We start from the raw sequence: 20,221 nt of genomic DNA on the forward strand, positions 1-20,221 counted from the left end.
TCAAAAAAAAAAAAAAAAGTTTTGACAAGTTTAATATCATTTGGTCAACCTACATAATGATTACAATCTAAACATAGTTTTGTGTTTTTCTATGTTATTCAGCTTTTTTAAGTCCTAGAATCCGAGTTGGGATAGCTTGAGGGAAAAACTACATAAGGTTGAAATTGCTTTCTTCAAATAATAAAAGGAGAAAATGCTAGTAAAACCAATTAATTATGACTTCCCTCATCAATTTTTATATCAGGATCTGTTCCAAATTTTCAAATAGAAAGTTTAGAAGTTTAGAGTGAACAATTAGAGACAGACATATTTTTCCTCCCAAGTGGGACGAAAAACCCACAGCACCAATTCTTACTCACTTTGCTTCCCTGGACCTTTTACTTCTTTTTCTGTGTAATTACATCCCATTTAATGATATGATGACATAAGCTTTAATTCTATGCTGTCCATTACAAGAGGAACATCTTAAATTATGATTTTGGAAACTGGAGCTAAAAGCAGAATAATTACCAGAGAAGTCAAGAGATGGGGGGCAGTTGATGATCAATTGTGGTCACAACAATGACATTGGTGCTTGTATGGGAGGGGAATGAAACACATCAATTATGTACTGTAGGTTAGAGAAGGCCCAATAGGAATGAGCCAGGGTAAGTAATTTCAAAATTTTAACTTTTAATTACAAATAGAAACCAAAAACAATTTACAAACTTATGAAATTCATTTCTGCATTATGTTGATTATTAGAGGCTCTTGGGTCTTGAAGAACAATTGTAATAATGGACTCAACATTAAGAGTATGAATAATAATGCATATAAGATCAAGTAGCTCCTTGGACTAGCCTCATCAATAAACCCCTTGGCAAAAGCATGTAAAAAGATGGCACCTTGGTATGGGAACATACTTCCATATAATATATCAAATCATACCTTAATAACCAGGGACAGATAAATTAATTTATTCTCCTATTGACATGTAATATTTGAGGCGTTCAATAAAAATAAATAAATAAAAGAAGAGAGAGAGATAGAGAAGTGCAATTGAACCAAGCTTATAAACATAGTTCAAAAACTTGGCCAAATCTCACCAAAATTTTGAAAATTTCAGTGATTTTGACATGCCAAGACAAAATGGCACACAAATCAGGGATTCAAGACTGTTTCGGTCAAAATTCCGGTCATTTCTGTCATGTCTACATTGTAGACAAAATTGCACTGTTTTGGTGAAAATTTCAATCAATTCGCCCCCTCCCCCCTCCCCCCCCAAAAAAAAAGGCCAACTGAAACTCATGGAAAAAATGCATTATTTCGGAGAAATTTCGTTCAAGCCGAAATGAGACCGAACAAGAAGTTTTCGAACTATGCTTGTATGCAGGTTCAGAAGCATTCAGAAGAAACAGGATACATAAGCGGCACTACAAGAAGAACAAAATATATAGGTAACAATCAAATTTTGGAAAGATTATGGGAGGAAAAAACCTGATCCATGAGAACTAAGCTGTGTTCATCCTTGTAATATCTAGAATGACAAGGGTCCAACTTCATCAAGTCAATAAATAGATCCAAAACTTCTTCAGAATGAATCCTCTTCTGTTGAGAAGGCAACTGGTACGACATCATCGCATCATAAGCCATTAAAAGTCGTGCCAGGGTAAGCTTTCCAATTTTACTGCCAACAAAGCCCAAAAGAAATGGAAAATTAGATGATAATAAAGAGGGGGGGGGGGGAGGTGGAAGGAGATAAACAGATGCAAGTCTTTTCTGAAACTTTGCAACTAGAGCTACAAAAAAAAAGTCAGACATACCAGTCTATCTCTGACAACAACTCCCGGAAGAGAGCTATCTCATTAGCTATAGTCTCAGCATGCCAGCTATAGGCCTTTTGCTCACATTCCTTGTCAATTATAAGGTTGTCAAAAGAAACAATAGAACTCAAGTCCCAGATAGGTCTTACATTACCACTGAAATTGTCATCCTTCCACACAACCATTTCAATATTAGACCCCACTTCACTACGTTCTGGATCAATTGAGTGTAAACTCACAGTAAATGCAAATTGGGAAGAATGACAATAGTGGCACCCACTTGAAGTGACAATACCTTGAGAATGTCCAAACCTAACTTCAACTGGATAAGATTTTGAGAGCTCTTTGACATCAGGAAAGTTCAAATATGTTACCCAAGCTTGGGCACTTCCTGAGTTGTCTGTTGAAAGCGGCATCCAAGTAAGACCTTCGTTCTTATTGAACATGTATTCAATGGTTATTGCTGAAGAGTCTACTCCTCCAACAGCTTGATTAAAATAAAGAACGACAGGAAAAACCCCTTTATCAGAACAAACACTTCTGAATGGAGACATTACACCACCACTCAAGTTATGCTCAAAAGATACCATCAGATCTGAATCCTGAGGTGGCCAAGAGGCAATCAGCACTGGAGAATCTGGTCTAACTGTTTGATCCAGAAGCCACAGATGATAAAACCACCCACTTTGGTCATCTGGATCTGTAAAAATAGCTTGGTGTACAAGCTCATATTCTTCTGTCAGAACTTTTTCCCTATGAGCAAATCCTTGAACCTTCTGCTTCAGCAAATCAGACAAAAGTACACTGCAGAAATCACTTAGTTTGAATGTCATGGTGAATGATACAGAATGGTAAAGATATAGAGCAAAACATGCAGCAATGGAGATACATTTATGGACGTTATAAAATTGTTAAATGCAATTTTTTTTCCACGGGGCAGGGTGGGAGGGGGCAGAAGATAAGTAGTAGCATACGTTATTGTACTGTTTATTCATGTATTTGGTAATATCAAACGATGCCTAAGGTCTCTCTCTCTTCAGACTCAAAAGATTAAGAAACAATTCATGTCTGTGAGAAGCAACAAAAATGAATTTTGACATGCTCTTCCTTCAGTAACTGTTTGAGAACTCACTCACCCCCCCCCCTTTTGACTGTGCTTGCCTAAGGACTTTTTACATCATTTCCAAATGCAAATGCTATACAAGGACACATTGTGCTCTCTGGGAATAAGAAAGCTAAATAGCCTAGCACAACTCAACCACCAAACCAACCATATCATTAGTTCATTATCTCATCTTAGCTATTGAAAATGAGTTTCAAGACATCCCCCAATAGTACAGTACTACAGTTTCCAGGTATTTAGTGAACAAAGTTGGCTGATACACCTCCCAACCCCCAATAAAAAAAAGGGAAATTTTTTCAATAGATTTCAATGCCCCAAACAGTGAAGAGTAGGACATAGATGATTCTACCTTTTCATTTCTGTTCATTTTTCTTCTCCAATCCGTCATTTCCCCTCATCTCCAACAACATTGGCCTAAATCAGTACTAAAACACTCAACATATATTTAGACCCAAAACCCACACTGAAGTAACAAATAGATGATTCTGCCTTTCACTTTAGTTCATTTGTCATCTCCAATTTTCTCTCTTATGCTATAGTGCGAGAGCTCAGATTTGAAAATTCCAGAACCAAAACAGAAATGCTAGTTTAGCATTTCTAATTGTTGTCTTCATGAGTCATAAACTATAATCTTTAGCTAGTCATAGAAAAAGAAACTCCAATGACGTACTTTTGAAGAAAACGCACGAAATTCATAAAACATGAAAAGACAGTAATTATCACACCTACGATTATGCCACGCAGAATAATTGCTGAAATTTGTATCGATCATGTCCGTGGTAAACTTGAGCTCCTCTTCCAGCGATAGGTTCTTCAAAGACGCAACATATCTGAGAAGTGTATGAAATAAGCAGAAATTCCCCAAATGCTGGAATTCGGATAAAATCAAAGTCTATAATACTCACCTCCGGTAATTCCATGCGTGGAAATTTCGAGAATCCAGTCTCTGGAATTGATCCAAAAGTCGGAATTCCTGATCGAGAGAAAGATGTCCTTTGTTCAAAACCCATTTGCGATGATACCAAGCTGAGTAGCACTTAAAATTTCGTCTCAACGCACTCTCTACCTACACCATCCATAAAACAATCAAGAAATACAATTACGCAAAGGAATAAAAGATAATCCAAATAACAGATAAAAAAAAAAGGAGTATCAGTACGCACGACTCGTAGTTCTTGATTGAGAATAGCTTTAATGGCGTCGAGATCGGTTTCTGATCGGAGTATATTTTCCACAGCTAGCTTTCTGAAATTCCAAGCAGTGTAGTGTTCGGGATTTACTTCTACAAGTTTCGCTCCGATTTCTAGGGCTTCCTTAGTGTAGCTGAAAGATCAATCACCCATAAAGTACTACTTGAATAAGAGATTAGAATCTATCGCTACGATTGGTGATGATCCGGAATAAAGGAAGAAGAAAACTTACATCTTGTCATGATGAAGTTGGAGAAGTTGATCCTGGAGGGTTCGCAGTTGAGCAGCTTTTGCAGCTGAAACTGTGTCGTCTGGTTTCGGAGCCTGCCGAGGACGCCCGTGCATTTTTCTTAGCGAACAGAGAAGAGAGGGAGGGAGGGAGGGAGAGAGAGACCGAGCGAGTCTACGCGTGTGCAGAGGAACACATCGATTTGCTATGAACTCAAATACGATGCAACTACCGCCCTGAGGCTCCGTCTGTTTGGAAGGAAAACGGAAGGGAAGAAAATTCTATGGTTTAAGCCGTCTTTAGTATCATTTTTTTTTTTTTTTTTTTTTTGGTTCATGAAAATGGTTTTGGCCACATTATCTTTGGTACATTCTCATACCAAAAATATGGAGGCTAGGGCAGCAGCTACACTCTTGTATAGAAAACATCTCTTCAATAAAAAAGAAAAAAGAAAAATGTTGGGTATGCTGCCGATATCAAGTATGTTAGCACTCATTATGTCTATCTCTCTCTTCTCTTTTTCTAAAATGACTCTCATATCCTTCCTGAATAATACTCTATCATGTGTTCCTATTGATGCTATCCGTTAACATACTTGATATCGACAGCATACCTATTCCTCTCCCAAAAATATAAAATAAAATTAAAGATTAAGTTTTTTACCAAATAGAAAACTGCAAAAGATGAGAGGATCCATACAGTGGAAGTCTGGAAGACTTTCATTTTGTATGATGATTGATTTTTTTTTTTTTTTTTTTTTTTTTTATGGGAGAGAGGAGAGAGATTGTCTATATGAACCTCAAGGCTTTTTATGTGATAAGGCATGAAAATGAATTCCTACTTCCTAGATTTTTTTTTTCCTATTTTAATATTTACATAATAACCTGATATGCATGACTGTATCACTTATTGATTTTTTTTAGCTAAACTTTTACTTAGCCATGGTGAAAGAAAATCTCTCATTCAAGAGCCGCGTTGAAGAGGAGGGGGTTGAATATAGTCTCCATCCCGATCATCCAAGGTTGTTTTACACTTTGATTGAAATATTAGAATAGAAAAGGTGATCATTCATTCCCACCTTATCATTGAAGGTTTAGAATACCTTTTCTTTGTCCAACACTCCAACCAGAGAGTGAAATTCATGAATTAGAGGTTCGTTCTTAGAAGATTTTACTATTAAATTGTCTTTTCAATGCTAATACACTCTGCCACCACTCTCCTTCAAACAAATGAAAAAAGAAAAAAGAAAAAAGAAAAAAAACATATCTGCTTGCATTCTTTATGCTCAAGCACATGGGGCAGACTATGAAAAGGCACCCCGCCCGGCAGCCCACCCCATTTTGCCTGTGCCATAGCCACGCAAGTGGATGTCAAAAAAGAAAAAAAAATGTTGATAAAGATGATGACCAAGCACAAACCTAAGAAATCAAGGTCAACCCAAGCCCAATCTAATCTTCGATTGACATTACTGAGCCCAAATCCAATCCAGACAAAATGTTATAAACCCACGATAGGGCTCAATTTGTATTGCTTTGGGTCAACCCTCGCAAGGAAATAGAGTATTCTTCCTTTTTTTGATATGAAATAATAATGGGAAAAAAATTATGGGATTTGGGGGTTTTTTTTTTTCTCCCTCGTCCCCTTTTCTTTATGGGACACCCACTAAGGTGACCTGATTTCCCTTATCATATCAAATACCACCTTCGGTGAGTCCCAAGTTATGTGGACAAGTTCAACCATGGTTTTGATAATTGGTATTAGATCAATTATATCAATCAATTCGTATGGATATTTATGATTCAATAATGATTTTTAGCATTTTTATTTATTTTTTAAAATTTTAATATGACTTCTACCAATCCGGATTGGTATTGAATGAGATCGATACCAATCTTGATATTGATCACTAAATCCATGGGTTCACAAAATCTTCTACTCACATGTCAAGTTTCAACATAGGCCAAGTCAGTCAGTGCCAAAACAAGGTATTGAAAAAATCTATGCCAATGGTGCAGAAGTGATGCTCCATTGGTGCCATCACTACCATGAAGGGGAAAAAAGAAAAGGAAATACCGACGATTAGGGTTTAAAACACAATTAAGATCTAGATCAGATCGATCAACCTGTAGATTCGTTAGGGCAATTTTTGTACAAGGTCTAGTATGATTGGTCTAGATTGATATATGCGAATTATGAGATAAATTTGATCGAATCGAATCATCTGATTGTAAGCTTTGTAGGATTTTTTGCTTTGATGCATTTAGAGAATACAAATATAAATGAGTGTTAAAAGAAAGAAAGATAAAGAAAGAAATAATCATAATAGATCTGATTTGAGTAGTTCCAACATATGATAATACGTTATAAGAAAATCATTTGAGGTTACATGACCATGTTCAATGGAGGCTTTTGGATACAGTGATTTGAATTAGATTGAAGGAAGTCAAAGTAAGAGAACAAGACCTAAAATTACGTTGAGAGAAGTGGTGAGGAAAGAAATGCATAACTTAGAATTTGTATAATGTAATTCTTACAGTATGGCTCTTATGTTTCATATCATAAAGATCTTCTATGGAATTATCTCTTTGGTTACACTATATTTACATACAACTACCGCCGATTGACCTCAAGATCATAATACAGACAGAGAGAAAAAGAAGGAAAACCGAAATTCATGTGAAAAACAAAGGCTATCCATTTCCTACTCTTACCGTTAATGGTAGTTCATATCTAAAGTCACTTTGGAAACCCTCCTTGACTTCAGAAGATCTCCCAAGCCCTTCCAAGTCCAAGGCCAATGCCTTCTCCTTGATGATGAAGATGAACAAGTTGCAGAAACCCTACTGCTCATAAGCGTCGATTTCCTCCTCAGCCCCAGTAAACCACGGACCTCCTCTGGTGGTCTATACGTGCGTATTAATGGCCACTTGATCCCATCGAAGAAAGGGTGCCTCTTGATATCAGTGGCACCCTTAGCGCACCCTAGCCTCCCCCTCGGGTCCTTCACTAGCAACCTGTGTATAAGATCTCTGGCCTCCTCTTCCCCCTCCTCCCCAGCACTCCCCGGGAGCCTAAATTGCCTGGACGATGCTATATTACGCAGTGTAGCCTCTTTAGTCGGACCCATAAACGGCGTCCGCCCGTACAATAACTCGTACATGAACACCCCAAAGGCCCACCAGTCTACTCCATTACCGTGACCGTTACCACTCACCAATTCCGGCGCAAGGTACTCGTGTGTTCCCACGCACGATTTCGAGAACGCCGCCGTGGGCTCCGCCACAAACTCCCTCTTCACTTCCACTTTCCGCTCCATTCTCCAGCGGCGCCGCCTCCCCAAACAGCCGTAATAGTAACGATAACGGCTCTTTTTCTTCGACATCGTTGACCTGATAACCGATGACGTGGTGGTTGTTGTTGTTTCGATGGTGGGGACCACATCGGCTTTGAAGCACAAGTCAAAGTCCGACAGCATAATATGTCCATCATCTCTAATCAAGACGTTCTCTGGCTTCAAATCTCGGTAAACCACTCCCTGCGCGTGTAGATATTCTAACGCCACCAGCACCTCCGCCGCAAAGAACCTAACCGTGTTAACTCGGAAACGATTCTCCGGTTGTTTACGAAGTAAGGCATGTAGGTCCCCACCGGGACAGTAATCGATCAGCAAACACGAATAATGGGAAACCTCGAGATGAGCGTAGAGGGTGGGAAGGAATGGGTGATCGACGGTGGAGAGAATTTGAGATTCCATCTGGACGTGGGAGAGCTTCTTGGCTGTAAGGGCTTCTTTATCGACCACCTTAAGGGCGAAGTTATCGCCATCGTAGTCCTTTATACGGCAGAGGAAGACACGGCCAAGGTTGCCGGTGCCGATGTGGCGGATGAGCTTAAGGTGGTGGAGGCGTAAGGAGCCGTCGGAGGAGAGGTTGGTGGCGGCGTTAATTGCGGACCAATGTGGGTTGGATCTGATCTGGTGGTGTCGTGCTCCGGAGTTGGTGGTGGTGGTGGAGAGGCGGGACTCGTTGAAGCTGAGGGTGAGACTGCTGCGAGCACTAGATGAGGTGAAGGTGCGGCGATCAGTGGAGGTATTGGAAGTACAGCTGGTGAAGCTGAAGTCTAGATCGGTATCTGAAGGGCAAATGGTTTCTTCGTCCATGGCTGCTGGGCGTTCAAGTTGAGAGAGGTTTCTCCAGAGAGAGTGGAGGAGAATTGGAGAACAGGGTTGGTTATAAAGAATCCGTCCACAGAGGAGAGAGGAGAGAGGAGAGAGGAGAGAGGAGAGAGGAGAGAAGGGGTATTACATATTAATTTAGTGGTTGGTTGACCCATCTCCAGTGGTATTAAAAATAATTGGACTAGTCCTCTGGCAGAGTGGCTTTTCCGTAATATTTGACATTTCCTGATGTTAATCTTGTCAAATGCAGTGACCGATCGCATGGCTACGTCGAGTCCAACGCGCGCGTGGTGTTAGGGTTAATTCGTTTCCCTCCCATGAAAGAGAATAGAGAAGAGGATAAATTGGCATGGTGTTCCAAGAGTGGATCTAGTTTTTGTACGAGAATCATTTTTGCACTGGATTGATTCACACAGATAAAATCCACTTTGTAAATCCATCCGTACAAGAACCTGATCCAAGGGCTGGTGTTCTTGGATTGATAATGTGTTATTAGAAGAGTAAGCGAGTTTTCAATCAGATTCTAAGAGAGTTTTTTCATACCATAGTTTAGAGTTCAGCCACAATTCTATGGTCCTAAAACTCTTCCTATTGATGGTATACCTTTTATCGTCCATCCGAAAATCATGATCAAGGGATTTCCCTCATTGTGCGAAAGGAAAACTCAATCCAAAACATTTTATATCATGAAATGGGCTATGAGAGTGATCGATTTCTCACTCCCTCCCACTTATTCACCCTCTTTGATCTCTCTCTTTCCCACCTCGACGTCCCTTCCCACCCTGCCTCTTTGCATCTCCCTTTCACCTTGCCCTCTCTCCTCTTGAACATTGCACCCCCTCTCTCTATCTCTCTTCTCCTCCTTGCCTACATCCCCTACCCCACCTCACCTCTCTAATCTCTGGCTCTCTGCATGCATCATCCTCTAATGCCCAAACAAGATGAGTTGCAACCAAGTTCAGTAAAGAATCATTCTTTGCATGAATTTGAATTTGTTGCACGTACGATTAGATGTGATCGTACATATGAGGATTCAATATCTATTTCTTTATTTTTATTACTCTAACAGTAAAAAATGGTAACAATATCAAAAATCAATAAAAAAATGTTGATTTATGATATTATATCTATTGTTACAAAAAAAAAAAATTTTCTTTTCTGATAGAACTATTTATAGTTTAAAACGTGAGAAAGTGTTGGCAACATACATGTTGCTACTCACACAACCCCATCAACATGTAAATAAATAATTCTTGACAAACTAAATATAATAAGATGACAGGGGCAAATGAAAACACGTAAGAGTGGTAGGGAGAAGGGGCACTGAAGGTAGCCCATCACACAACCCCATCGCCATGTGATGGGCCAGAGGGCAATATCGGCCCTAAGATGTGGGACGTGGAAAGTTTGACAATGCTGTCTGCCACGTGGGCAACATCCACCCTGCATTGCCGCTCCTTCCCCCCCTGCACTTCTCATTAAACAAAATCGTCTGTAGGAGACTTAAAATACCAATTTTACCCAAAAAAAATAAATAATAATAATAATAAATAAAAGCCTTAAGATATGAAGTTCCTACTCTCTAGTCTTCACTTGAATAGTTTAACCTAATTTTAGAATATTTTTTATTTTCAATCCTCTATTATTTTTTAGAATTCCTCTATTTAATACTATTTAATAAGGCTCCGTTTGGTATCTTTCTAAAAAAACGTTTTTGGAGTTTTTTCGTTCTATTGGAACGAAAAAACAGAATTTTCTGTTTGGCGCACTTATGGTCAGTTTCTGTTTTTTTGGAACAAAAAGTGAAGAAAAAAAAAACTGAAAAAACGAGATTGGATGGAACTCCAAAATGGAATTCCGTCTTCCCAATTTCGTTCCATTTTATAAAAAAAAAAAAAAAAAATTCCCGATAAAAATCTGAAATTTTGAAACACCATTTTTTTCGTTTAAAAACTGCATTTTGATATAGAAACTGAAATTTTCGTTTTTGACACAAAACGACGTTTCTGGAACAGAAACGATACCAAACGGGCTCTAAGAGTTATTGCAAAGATTATGAAGTTTCTTGACTTTCTTTCTCTCGTTATCAAAACTCAATTCAAGTCCGTACCAACTCTCCACATGAGGAGAGAAGTTACTCTTTCCATATCGGATCCTACCTTCCAAGAGTTTTGAGACAATGAATCAGAGGAATTTAGACACCTTTGATTTGTAGTCTGAAATCCTTATAAACAATAAGATTCTATGTGGGAAAGTCAGCATATGAGGAGATGAACCAAACTCAACTCTTTGAGAATATAAATAAATTCTCTACAATTGTAAAAAAAAAAAAAAAGACGTTGATCTCTCATGCCCTCCGCACCCTCTCGCCCCGCCACTCTATATACACCTCACACCTCCCCTCTAGGCCTCTCTCCTACAGATGCTAGATACAACAACAACAACAAAGCTTAGTCTTATCCCAACTAAATGGAATCGGCTACATGGATCCACAAGTATTTAAAAAAAAAAAAAATCTTTGGGGCATCCCACTCACGAACCGTCTGCAACTCGAATCCTAGCCCTTCAGGCAACTCTGTTAGACGTCATACTTAGGTGAAGACTTAACTTTTGCACGTCTCTACTAATTAACTCATCAATGGTCAATTTTGACCTGCCCCTAGCCCTTTTAACTCTATTCGTCTATATCTGGTCACTCCTACGTATTGGGGCATCGAAGGGCCTCCTTTGGACATGCCCAAACTATCGTAACCGACATTCTTTAGACTTATCCTGAATTAGGGCAACTCCTAAATCCGATCTAACCTACGGATGCCAGATCTACGGTTATAATCTAAAACGTGAGAATAGACTAGCATGCAGCATGTACATCCGCTGTCACCCTCCCTTAATTATAAGACCAAAGGAAAAGTAAAAAAAAAAAAAATGTTCATGTCAAATCAATGTTAATGTCGCCAACAATCATCCATAAACTACCCTTGAGCTATATGCCTGATTCCTAACTCTCTTGCTATTATGTAGCTTCAACATATATAGGAAAATTGATTAAGTAGGTAGAAGATAGAGAATGGAGAGGGTCCCTATATATATATATATATATATATATGTTTTAGTGTACATTAAGATAGACTTGGCAAATAAGGCTAGCATTTGCCAAGTCTTCTCTTAATATACATAGAATGGACCTAACCAAGGTAGGCAGGCCCACATTCTCATTTTCATAAAGCTTGATAACTTTTGAGCCTTGAGTATTTAAAAAATAAGGCCTAATGGTATATTCTATGAATGAAGTTTAGGGATTCAACATGTTCAAAGTGATTTATCTTTATTTGTTGGTCCATAGAACTTCAACATGACACAATGTGTGTCCATATAAACACTAAACCTTGTGGTCCGCCTAAAATAAAGCATTCTATCTTATTTGGAACAATTAATAGGATAAAATAATTCACCTTTTGTGACCCATTTCTAAGTATGTAGTGAGCAAAACCTTTGTATCAATGGATTGTGTTTGTCTTTTTTTTTTTTTTTTTTTTTTTTTTTTTTCTGACCTAGTATACTAGGCTTCCACTATTGCAGGGTATAGGAGGAGCAAGTGTACGCAGCCTTATCCCCTACTTCGTAGAAGAAGCTGTTTCCAACACTTGTGTTATTCTCCTTCTTCTTGTTAATATATAAGTAAGGTTACACAACTGGTTCTCATCATGAGTTTTCCTCAATTACGGGGATAATTCATCTCTCCTAACTAGACACTATGATGTCAATCAGGTTTAATTCAATTGAAAGGTATAGACAGTTTATCCATGAAGCTAAGAAATACAGAAGGATGAGTTGAGAGGGCTTGAGAGTATTCTGATCTTTGATTAGTATATATATATTGAATATAAGAACATGCCTAAAAGAATACATGCACCTAGACAAGAAGGAGTGAAAGAGAACAATGGAGGCATTATCCAAGTCCTCTGCTTTACCAAGTGCAATGCATCCACCTAATTCTAATTGTGCTTAAGAGCTAAGGCTCAAACCAAATGATATGAGCAAACATGCACCAATTTTCTGTTAAGTCTTTTCATGCATACCTAATCCAGTTTTGTTGTTATCCCATTTCACATTATCAAATGCATTAATTTTCATTATTTATTATTTTTTGGTAACCTTGATTTCTTCCAACCATTAACTCGGATCTCATATAACTATAGAGAGAGAGAGAGAGAGAGAGAGAGAGAATGGAATTTATAATATCACATAATGAGAAATATATCATTCCTCAACTAGAAAGATGCCCATCTGAATCAAGAGGTGTCCCTGTGATACAGTTGGTCATGGCTTTCTGTTTGTCTGGTGGCCCACCAGTGAAGAAGGTTTGATTGATAAGAGAAGAAGATGCCTCGACCTGTAGAAGGAGATTAGTGGGGAATAATTCCCCAACTTGGATATAGTAATTGCCTACCAAACCCATAATTATTATTAGTTGTTCATTATTAAAAAATCATAATTATAACTGGAGAGAGGGGTTCTCCATGAGGTCAATGTGGGGAGGAATCTATACACACATTGGCATGGTAATTTTGTGCATGCTCATGTCTAGGTGTAGGGGTCACGTAATAAGAAAGCACTTTTTCCAGAAGAAAAGGAAACGGGAGGTGGTGGGTTTATCTCCTTCTGAATTTCTTCGTCCTCGCACTTTATTGATAAATTCATTCAGCACTCCTATTCCAGCTGCTTAGAGAAATGAGCTCTATGTATAGTTAGGTAGAGGGTTTTTTACGTTGACAGTGTGGGGGTGTTAATGTATACATTATCAATATTATATTTTTTTATCAGAGCAAAGAAGTTGTAAGGGCTGACACTTCTCCCTCAATGCCATGTAAAGATCATTTTCCCATTAGTTATTGCTTTTTGTCAAACTAAGACCAATCGAAGGTTCTTCATAAAATGTAATTTGGTTTTAGAGAGGTCCCCATTAATGCACAAGCTTCATGCTCCCATGATTTAAAAAGAGTGATTCAGACGATTATGTTAAAAATTACAATACAAACTTATATCTATAAACAAGTGAGGAATGTCTCTATAAATCAATTTTTTCTTTACCCACGGTCAAGAAAGAATCCACCACATAAATCTTTATAGAGAAGGATTCACTAATAAGTCGGAATCTCAGAAGACCACCATTGACCATCAGAATTGTTTCCTCTTCTGTTTGATATTCCTACTGCTATTTAATCTTTTGGATCTACATATTATAACATGATAGAACTTTAATCTTGTTGCTCACAACTTGGACTTGAAGGCTAGGATGTGTCAACTCTATTATCTTTGTTTTCATTGTGATTAATTTGAATTCCTTTTGGTGGCTAAATGAAAATTTTTAGTATTTAAAAAAAAAAAAAAAAAAAAAAAAAAAAAAAAAACAGCACCCACTGGGTTAAAAAAAAAGGAATATATCTGTACTTGGGGTCTCAAAAATTTTCATTAGATTTGTTAGATATTGTACCGTGAGGGGGGAGAGTTAGTGTTAAGTCGAGAGTGGGAGAAGTCTAAGTTAAGTCTGATTGAGTCATAGTCTAAGTTAGTCATTGTTATTTATCTTAGCTAGTCTTTGATTGTGATTAAAATAGGATGGATGAAGTGGAGGGGTGCATCCGGAGTGTTGTGTGATCGACATAATTGCTTTAAAACTAAAAGGAAAATTTTATAGGACAGTCATACGACCGGCTATGATGTATGGGGCAGAATGTTGGGCAACTAAGAATCATCATGTAGATAAACTCAGTGTAACGGAGATGAGGATGTTGAGATGGATGAGTGGTAAAATTAAGAAGGATAAGAGTAATGAATGAACATATTAGAGCTAGTTTGGGAGTAGTTCCATATATGATAAGCTACAGAAAGTCATTTGAGGTGGCATAGCCATGTTCAACGGAGGCCTTTGAATGCTCTAGTACGGAGGAGTGATTTGATTCATATTGAAGCATCTAAAAGAACTAGAGGCAAACCTAAAATGACCTTAGGAGAAGAAGTAAAGAAAGACATGTATAGCTTAGGCCTGTGTATCAATATGGCATCGAATAGAGTTGATTGGAGAGCAAGAATCCATGTAGCTAACCCCATTTAGTTGGGATAAGGCTAAGTTGTTGTTGTAGCCTTTGATCATAATTAGACTCTTAGTAGGTTTCCTACTAATAGTACATTTCATAATACTATATATGTAATGAGGCTAAACCACAATGGGCCTACTACTACTCATCGCAGTTTTGTTTCAAAAGCCTTTATTTCTTGAATTCCTAAAATACCCCTACTTATTCCTTTATTCTAGTTTGGCTATATCCTCACCTCCAGTTCTCTTTACTTACCTAGTGAACCCTTGAAAATTCTGGTTTATTACAAGTTTGTCATTCTCTATTCTGGTTTGTTTCAAAAGCCTTTTTTTTTGTGTACCGTGCTTTAGATGAAGATCCAACTATCAGAATACCACCAATTTTTGCAGTCACATTTGTTTGACTGATCATTATGCTTGGTCAAAAAAATCTACCAGAGCGGATTAGTTTTTCTTCCATTTCTTGGTAACCTACTAATTTGGTGGGCGCTATATATTGCAAACCAGCCATTGGATCAGCTCAATATTTTGGGGATTATTGCTATTGTTTGCAAGTAGTATTTTTGATGGAGGACCTTAAGGAAGAGAGGGAAATTCAGAATAGCAGGGGGGAAGGGGAAGCACATGTTCTCACAAAGCACAACTTGTAACCAATTCTCATTCAACTTAGTTCATTCTGTCCAACATTGGATATGTGCAAATATTTAAATAGAAAAATAAAAAGACTCCTACTTAGACTCTAAAACTAAAACAGACTCCTACTTCTCTATCTCCTACGTATCCTATCTAAAAACAAACATGAGAAAATAAAAGACATAGTATTAAACTAACTACTTCCAACCCCTGTTGGACCAAAAACCTGGACTGAACCTGTTCTTCTTGGCTCTTAGCTTTCAAAGCCAGTCATGCTGGTCCAACCAAGTAAGTGCAACCTTATCTGCATCAATTTGACCAGAACTTTTAATACATCATGCTCTCTGGTTTGGGTTATTAATTTATTACTATTCTGCACAGTTTGTGTCCTGCGTTGGAGTTTTTTATCTACTTTGATCTGACCTGTAATTGCCATTGATGCTATCAAGACTGTCCTCGATTATGGGATTTCTGTGTTGCTCATCCTTCATGATGCTGGTTATTGCTGCCATATATTTATCCTTTGGTGTTCTCCCCTGCATTATTTGCCAGGTGTAGTGCAACACGTGAGGGAGATTGAAACTTATTATCCGAGATATTTAAAGATTGGAAATTATTATTTGAGATGTTTGAATATATATATCATTATTATCACTCCTGTCATCAGCATAGTGTCATTTGCTTATTTGAAGATATTGTTATATGTTTGTGTCATCAACTCATGTTCCTAGTCGTGTCCTCAGCAACAATTTTATCTTATAAAGATGGTTACTTGTTTGCAGTAACCTTATACTGCTACTTTTGGTTCCCAACAACCTTATGTTGTGTTATGTGTTTTCCAATAACCTTATGTTGCATAGTTTTTAAGGAGTGGTAAGGCGACGCCTTAGCACTGATGCGGTCTAGAGATGGAAAGGCAGTGCTCCGCCTTACGTGAAGTGGCGCCTTATGGATTTTTTTTTTTAAATACATTTTAAAATTACTTTATGAAGATTCCAAATATAGATTTTTTATTGGTAGGTGTATGGTTTTGTTAACACTTGAGATGTATGGGATCAGCTTACTCCACCAAAAATAACCAAAACAAATAAAACAAAAACAGGATTCACAAACAAGGTTTGGATTTTGTCAAGGGTTTTAAGAAAGGGCTTTGAGAAGGAATCAAGGAACAAGGAAGAACCACTGATCCAGACGACCATTTTGCTCCGGCAACGGTGAGCTTCATTCTTCTTTGACACGAGTAGAAATAGAGTGGATGACCTTAGGACTTAGGCACTCATTTTGGCATCATAGAGATAAGTATAATAAATACTTGTATTTTTTATGTCTTCTTTTCTTTATATTTATAATTTTGTTTCATAATTATGTATTTATATTATATGCTAATATGTTATGATGATTGATGATTGATGAAGATGAACTTATTTTATTCACTTCATTGATTTGTTTTCTTGATGAATATCTTACATTGGTATGAATATGAACCTTTAATATTTATTTAATATATAAGTAATTGGATTCAACTAGGATTTGAGCCAAATAGATTGGTTTTATAAAAAAATTACACAGGAACGCTTTAGTCAATAAGGCGACGCTTTATGCCCGCCTTATCGCTAACGCGCTCCGAAAGACCCTCAAACGCCTCCATCGCCTTACCGCCTTAGAAACTATGTTATGTTGTTATCAGTGGTTTCAAGAAACCTTATGCTATGTTATGTGGTTCCCAGTAACCTTTAGCTGTTCTCAGTGGTTTCCAACCACCTTATGTTGTGTTATGTAGCTCACAGTAACCAATACTGCACTTTTATCAGTAGTTCGCAGCAACCTATTCTGCACTTTTATCAGTGGTCAGCAGTAGCCTATATTGCACTTTTGTCTTCTTTGTGAATATTACCATTTGCCTTCCTTCCGAAGGGCTTATGATGTTGCTGCTATGATATTTTGGATTGCGGTTGGTATTCTCTGCCGCTTATTTGTTTGTTCTTATCTGAATTTATTCATAACAAAGATTTTTCTCTACCATTGTTGTTGATGATTGGTGTGCTTGAGTAGGCATTGCTACCAGAATGAAGTTCTCTCTATGCTCACTGGCATCTATGACTGTTATATATGTTCAAGACAGGTCTCTATATATATATATATATATACACTCCAGCTTGAAGGGAAGTGTTGAATATTGTACAGTGAGGGGGAGAGTTGGTGTTAATTCAAGAGTGGGAGAAGTCTAAGTTAAGTCTACGTTGAGAAATAGTCTATGTTAGTCATTATAATTTACTTTAGTTAGTCTTTGATTGTAACTAGACTCTTAGTAGGAAACCTACTAAGAGTAGATTTCATAATACTATGTATGTAATGGGGCCAGACCACGAAAGGCCCACTTCTCTGTCCTATTATGGCTACTATAGTTCTCCCTCTTCTCTCCATTGTATTGTCTCTCTCTTCTTCTTCTTCACAGGTTTTGGTTGTTGAGATCAAGGTTTGTTACAGGGTATATTAGGAGCTGGGTTCTGAGGAATATGTACTAGAAATAGAAGGGGATCAAGGGGAGTTGGGAAAATTAGGTATCGCTCTACCAGGGTATTTAATGTGAGGGAACAATTGACACAATCATGTTTACAAATATATATATATATATATATATATAGGGAAAATGGTTTCTATGGGGGAGTGTGGCCCCTGCGCCCAGCCACACATGGGGGAAAAGTGACAGCCCCGCCCCCATTAAATGTAAGATGACAACTCTGTTGACGCTTCACTGTGAGGTCCCATTGGCCCTCGCGCACACGCATGAGCCACGCCCCCCCTCTAGAAACACTATATATATATATATATATATGGTGTCAACTTAGCAATAGCTATTATATATGCCTGTAAATGTCACTCTTTCCACATGGAAGTCCTTGTTCAAGGATGGTTTTAAGAGGGTAATAATAAGATAGTAGAACAACTGGAATTTAGGGGGCTAGGAACCACAGGACAAAACAGCATCTTAAAATGCTAAGATAAGATACCATTCCAGATATGAGGAAAACAAAAGCAGACATGGGAGAAGTCCCAGAGTCAGCATAATTGACAAACAACTAGAGATGCTAGCTCATCCAATTGTCATTTGTTTCTGAATTATGTTAGACCCTATGCTGGAGGAAATCCTTTCAACCATGAAGGGGACCAGAATACAAGAAAAGGAAAAAAGCTAAAGTAATACAGCCGCAACCTCACTTTTTGAGTTATTTGGGCTTGCCTTTGTAATTCAATTGCCCTTTTTGGTGCTGTACGATGGAGCTTGACGAGGGTCCAGGCTGGGCCCATGAAGGGAACTTTTAAGTGTCTTGTGTGGGACATTTCAAGAAGATTTTACTGTGATATTTGTTTCTACTTTTTTAAGTAGTTGTTTTACTTGTTTAGTGTCTAATTTTGTTGTAACTGGAAATTAGGGGTCTCCTCAGCTAGTTTCTAATTTTACTAGATTGTTATCTCGTAAAGAATCTTCCCTCCACATGAGAGGATTGAGAGTATTAATAAAAATAATGGATACACTATAGCTCCCATGATTTTAGTTTTGAAAAAGCTTGGCTTGTGCGTTGTGTGCAGTGACCTGTGAGACACACATGGTGTGAGACCAAGGTTAGGGAGAGAGACCAAGTTAAACCTACAACCAGTTGTCTATTGAAAGGTACCGAGACTCCTTTGCCACTGCTACTGTTGTTGTGTGATCTATACAAGTCTGCCCCATCAATTCCAATATAATCTGGTTTAGAAGACTGATCAATCAACCCTACGGCATCCTGGTTTTGGGAGTACTGTGGCAGTAATCTTCAGCACTGAAACTCCAGATCTGACCATCAACTCTTGGCCATATTTGGGTATTGTATTAAGTTATTATCCATCACATTCCCCTCCACTCTTCACTCGATAGTGATATGGGCCCCATCATTGGCTGTGTATGGCTGACTGTAAGTAAATTTTTTTCATCTAGTTTCTAATTCTGTGCAAGACCCGAGTTAATTTTTTCCATCTAGTTTCTAATTCTGTGCAAGACCCCATACTCTACATCCAGCCATCCATTGGGGCTGAGTGTTTAAAGACTTCTAAAGGACCCAATTCCCTTCCTTCTATAGTAACCTCTACCCCATTGATGATGCCAATCGGCTGCAGTTGTCAGAAGGCTATTAGTTACTAATTTTGGGACTGTAACTTCAGTTCTGTTGTGAATCTGATGTATATTAATTCTACTGTTGAGTGGATGATTTGTTGTTAGTTTGGGAATGAACTGCTGTGCTGATGCGTAGTTATTGATTGATTTCTAATTCTGGAATCTATTTACTATTTTTATCATTCATTAATATCTCTACATCCTACCATTGGATTGAGATCAAGTTTAGAAATGGTGAAGACCCTAGGGAGGTCAATTACTGCTGTTAATTTGGAGCTGATCAGACTTATATATTGGGAAATTTCTTTGTTCAAGCTGCTTATTCATGAAGCCCTCCGATTTTGTCAATGGGATTCTGAATTCTGTGGTATTGTTAGTTAGAATCCTGCACCCTTTTTCTATGGGCCTTATTATCTGGTTCATCGACTTAAAGTAGTAAAGTCTTTTTAAGTTGTAGGACTCCAGCGTATAGTTGTTTAGCTTGGGTAGGAGTTTCTAAAAATAAGCCTTTCTTAGTTAGAGATCCAACAAAGAGGTGTCCTAAGTGAAGTATGTCAGATCATGTCTGGTTGAAAGTATATAAAAGGGGTAATTGACTTTATCAAAAATAAACAGTATGGTTATGGTTATCGCTAAATTGCTAAAAGAGAAAAGGTTATCTTCTTTGGTTGATGGTCAACCTGATTTCTAGTTTTCCAATGCCATCTTCTCCAGTTTCCATGTTTTCAGTTAAAAAGCATGTTTAGGGGCCTTGTTTCTTCAATCGGCAAGCAGAGGTGCTGCTTCTTCTAGTTCTGGGTTTCTTTCAGAAACATGT

At 37.9% G+C, this 20,221-nt stretch overlaps 2 protein-coding genes across 2 annotated transcripts in view; both read right to left on the reverse strand.

The window, feature by feature from the left end:
• Nucleotides 1-4,621, reverse strand: part of LOC122073987 (geranylgeranyl transferase type-2 subunit alpha 1) — a 10,897-nt gene extending 6,276 nt beyond the window's left edge. The window contains exons 1-6 of the mRNA XM_042638743.1: nt 4,348-4,621; nt 4,089-4,248; nt 3,831-3,991; nt 3,651-3,755; nt 1,803-2,606; nt 1,477-1,666 (exon numbers count right to left, since the gene is read on the reverse strand). Of these exons, the coding sequence (XP_042494677.1) occupies nt 1,477-1,666; nt 1,803-2,606; nt 3,651-3,755; nt 3,831-3,991; nt 4,089-4,248; nt 4,348-4,460 (1,533 nt within the window). The 5' untranslated portion in view covers nt 4,461-4,621. The remainder of the gene's footprint in view (nt 1-1,476; nt 1,667-1,802; nt 2,607-3,650; nt 3,756-3,830; nt 3,992-4,088; nt 4,249-4,347) is intronic.
• A 2,277-nt stretch (nt 4,622-6,898) lies between these two features.
• LOC122072573 (serine/threonine-protein kinase WAG1-like) lies at nt 6,899-8,617 on the reverse strand. Its single transcript, XM_042636931.1, has one exon. The coding sequence runs from the start codon at nt 8,501-8,503 to the stop codon at nt 7,058-7,060; it is 1,446 nt and encodes a 481-aa protein (XP_042492865.1). The 5' UTR covers nt 8,504-8,617; the 3' UTR covers nt 6,899-7,057.
• Between the last annotated feature and the right edge of the window lie 11,604 nt (nt 8,618-20,221).

Source organism: Macadamia integrifolia, chromosome 3 (genome assembly GCF_013358625.1).
Source record: "Macadamia integrifolia cultivar HAES 741 chromosome 3, SCU_Mint_v3, whole genome shotgun sequence".
Taxonomy (NCBI): Eukaryota; Viridiplantae; Streptophyta; class Magnoliopsida; order Proteales; family Proteaceae; genus Macadamia; species Macadamia integrifolia.

Bases quoted from the DNA above. Each gene is read 5' to 3' on its own strand.
- LOC122072573 (XM_042636931.1), bottom strand. From the start codon at position 8,503: ATGGACGAAGAAACCATTTGCCCTTCAGATACCGATCTAGACTTCAGC.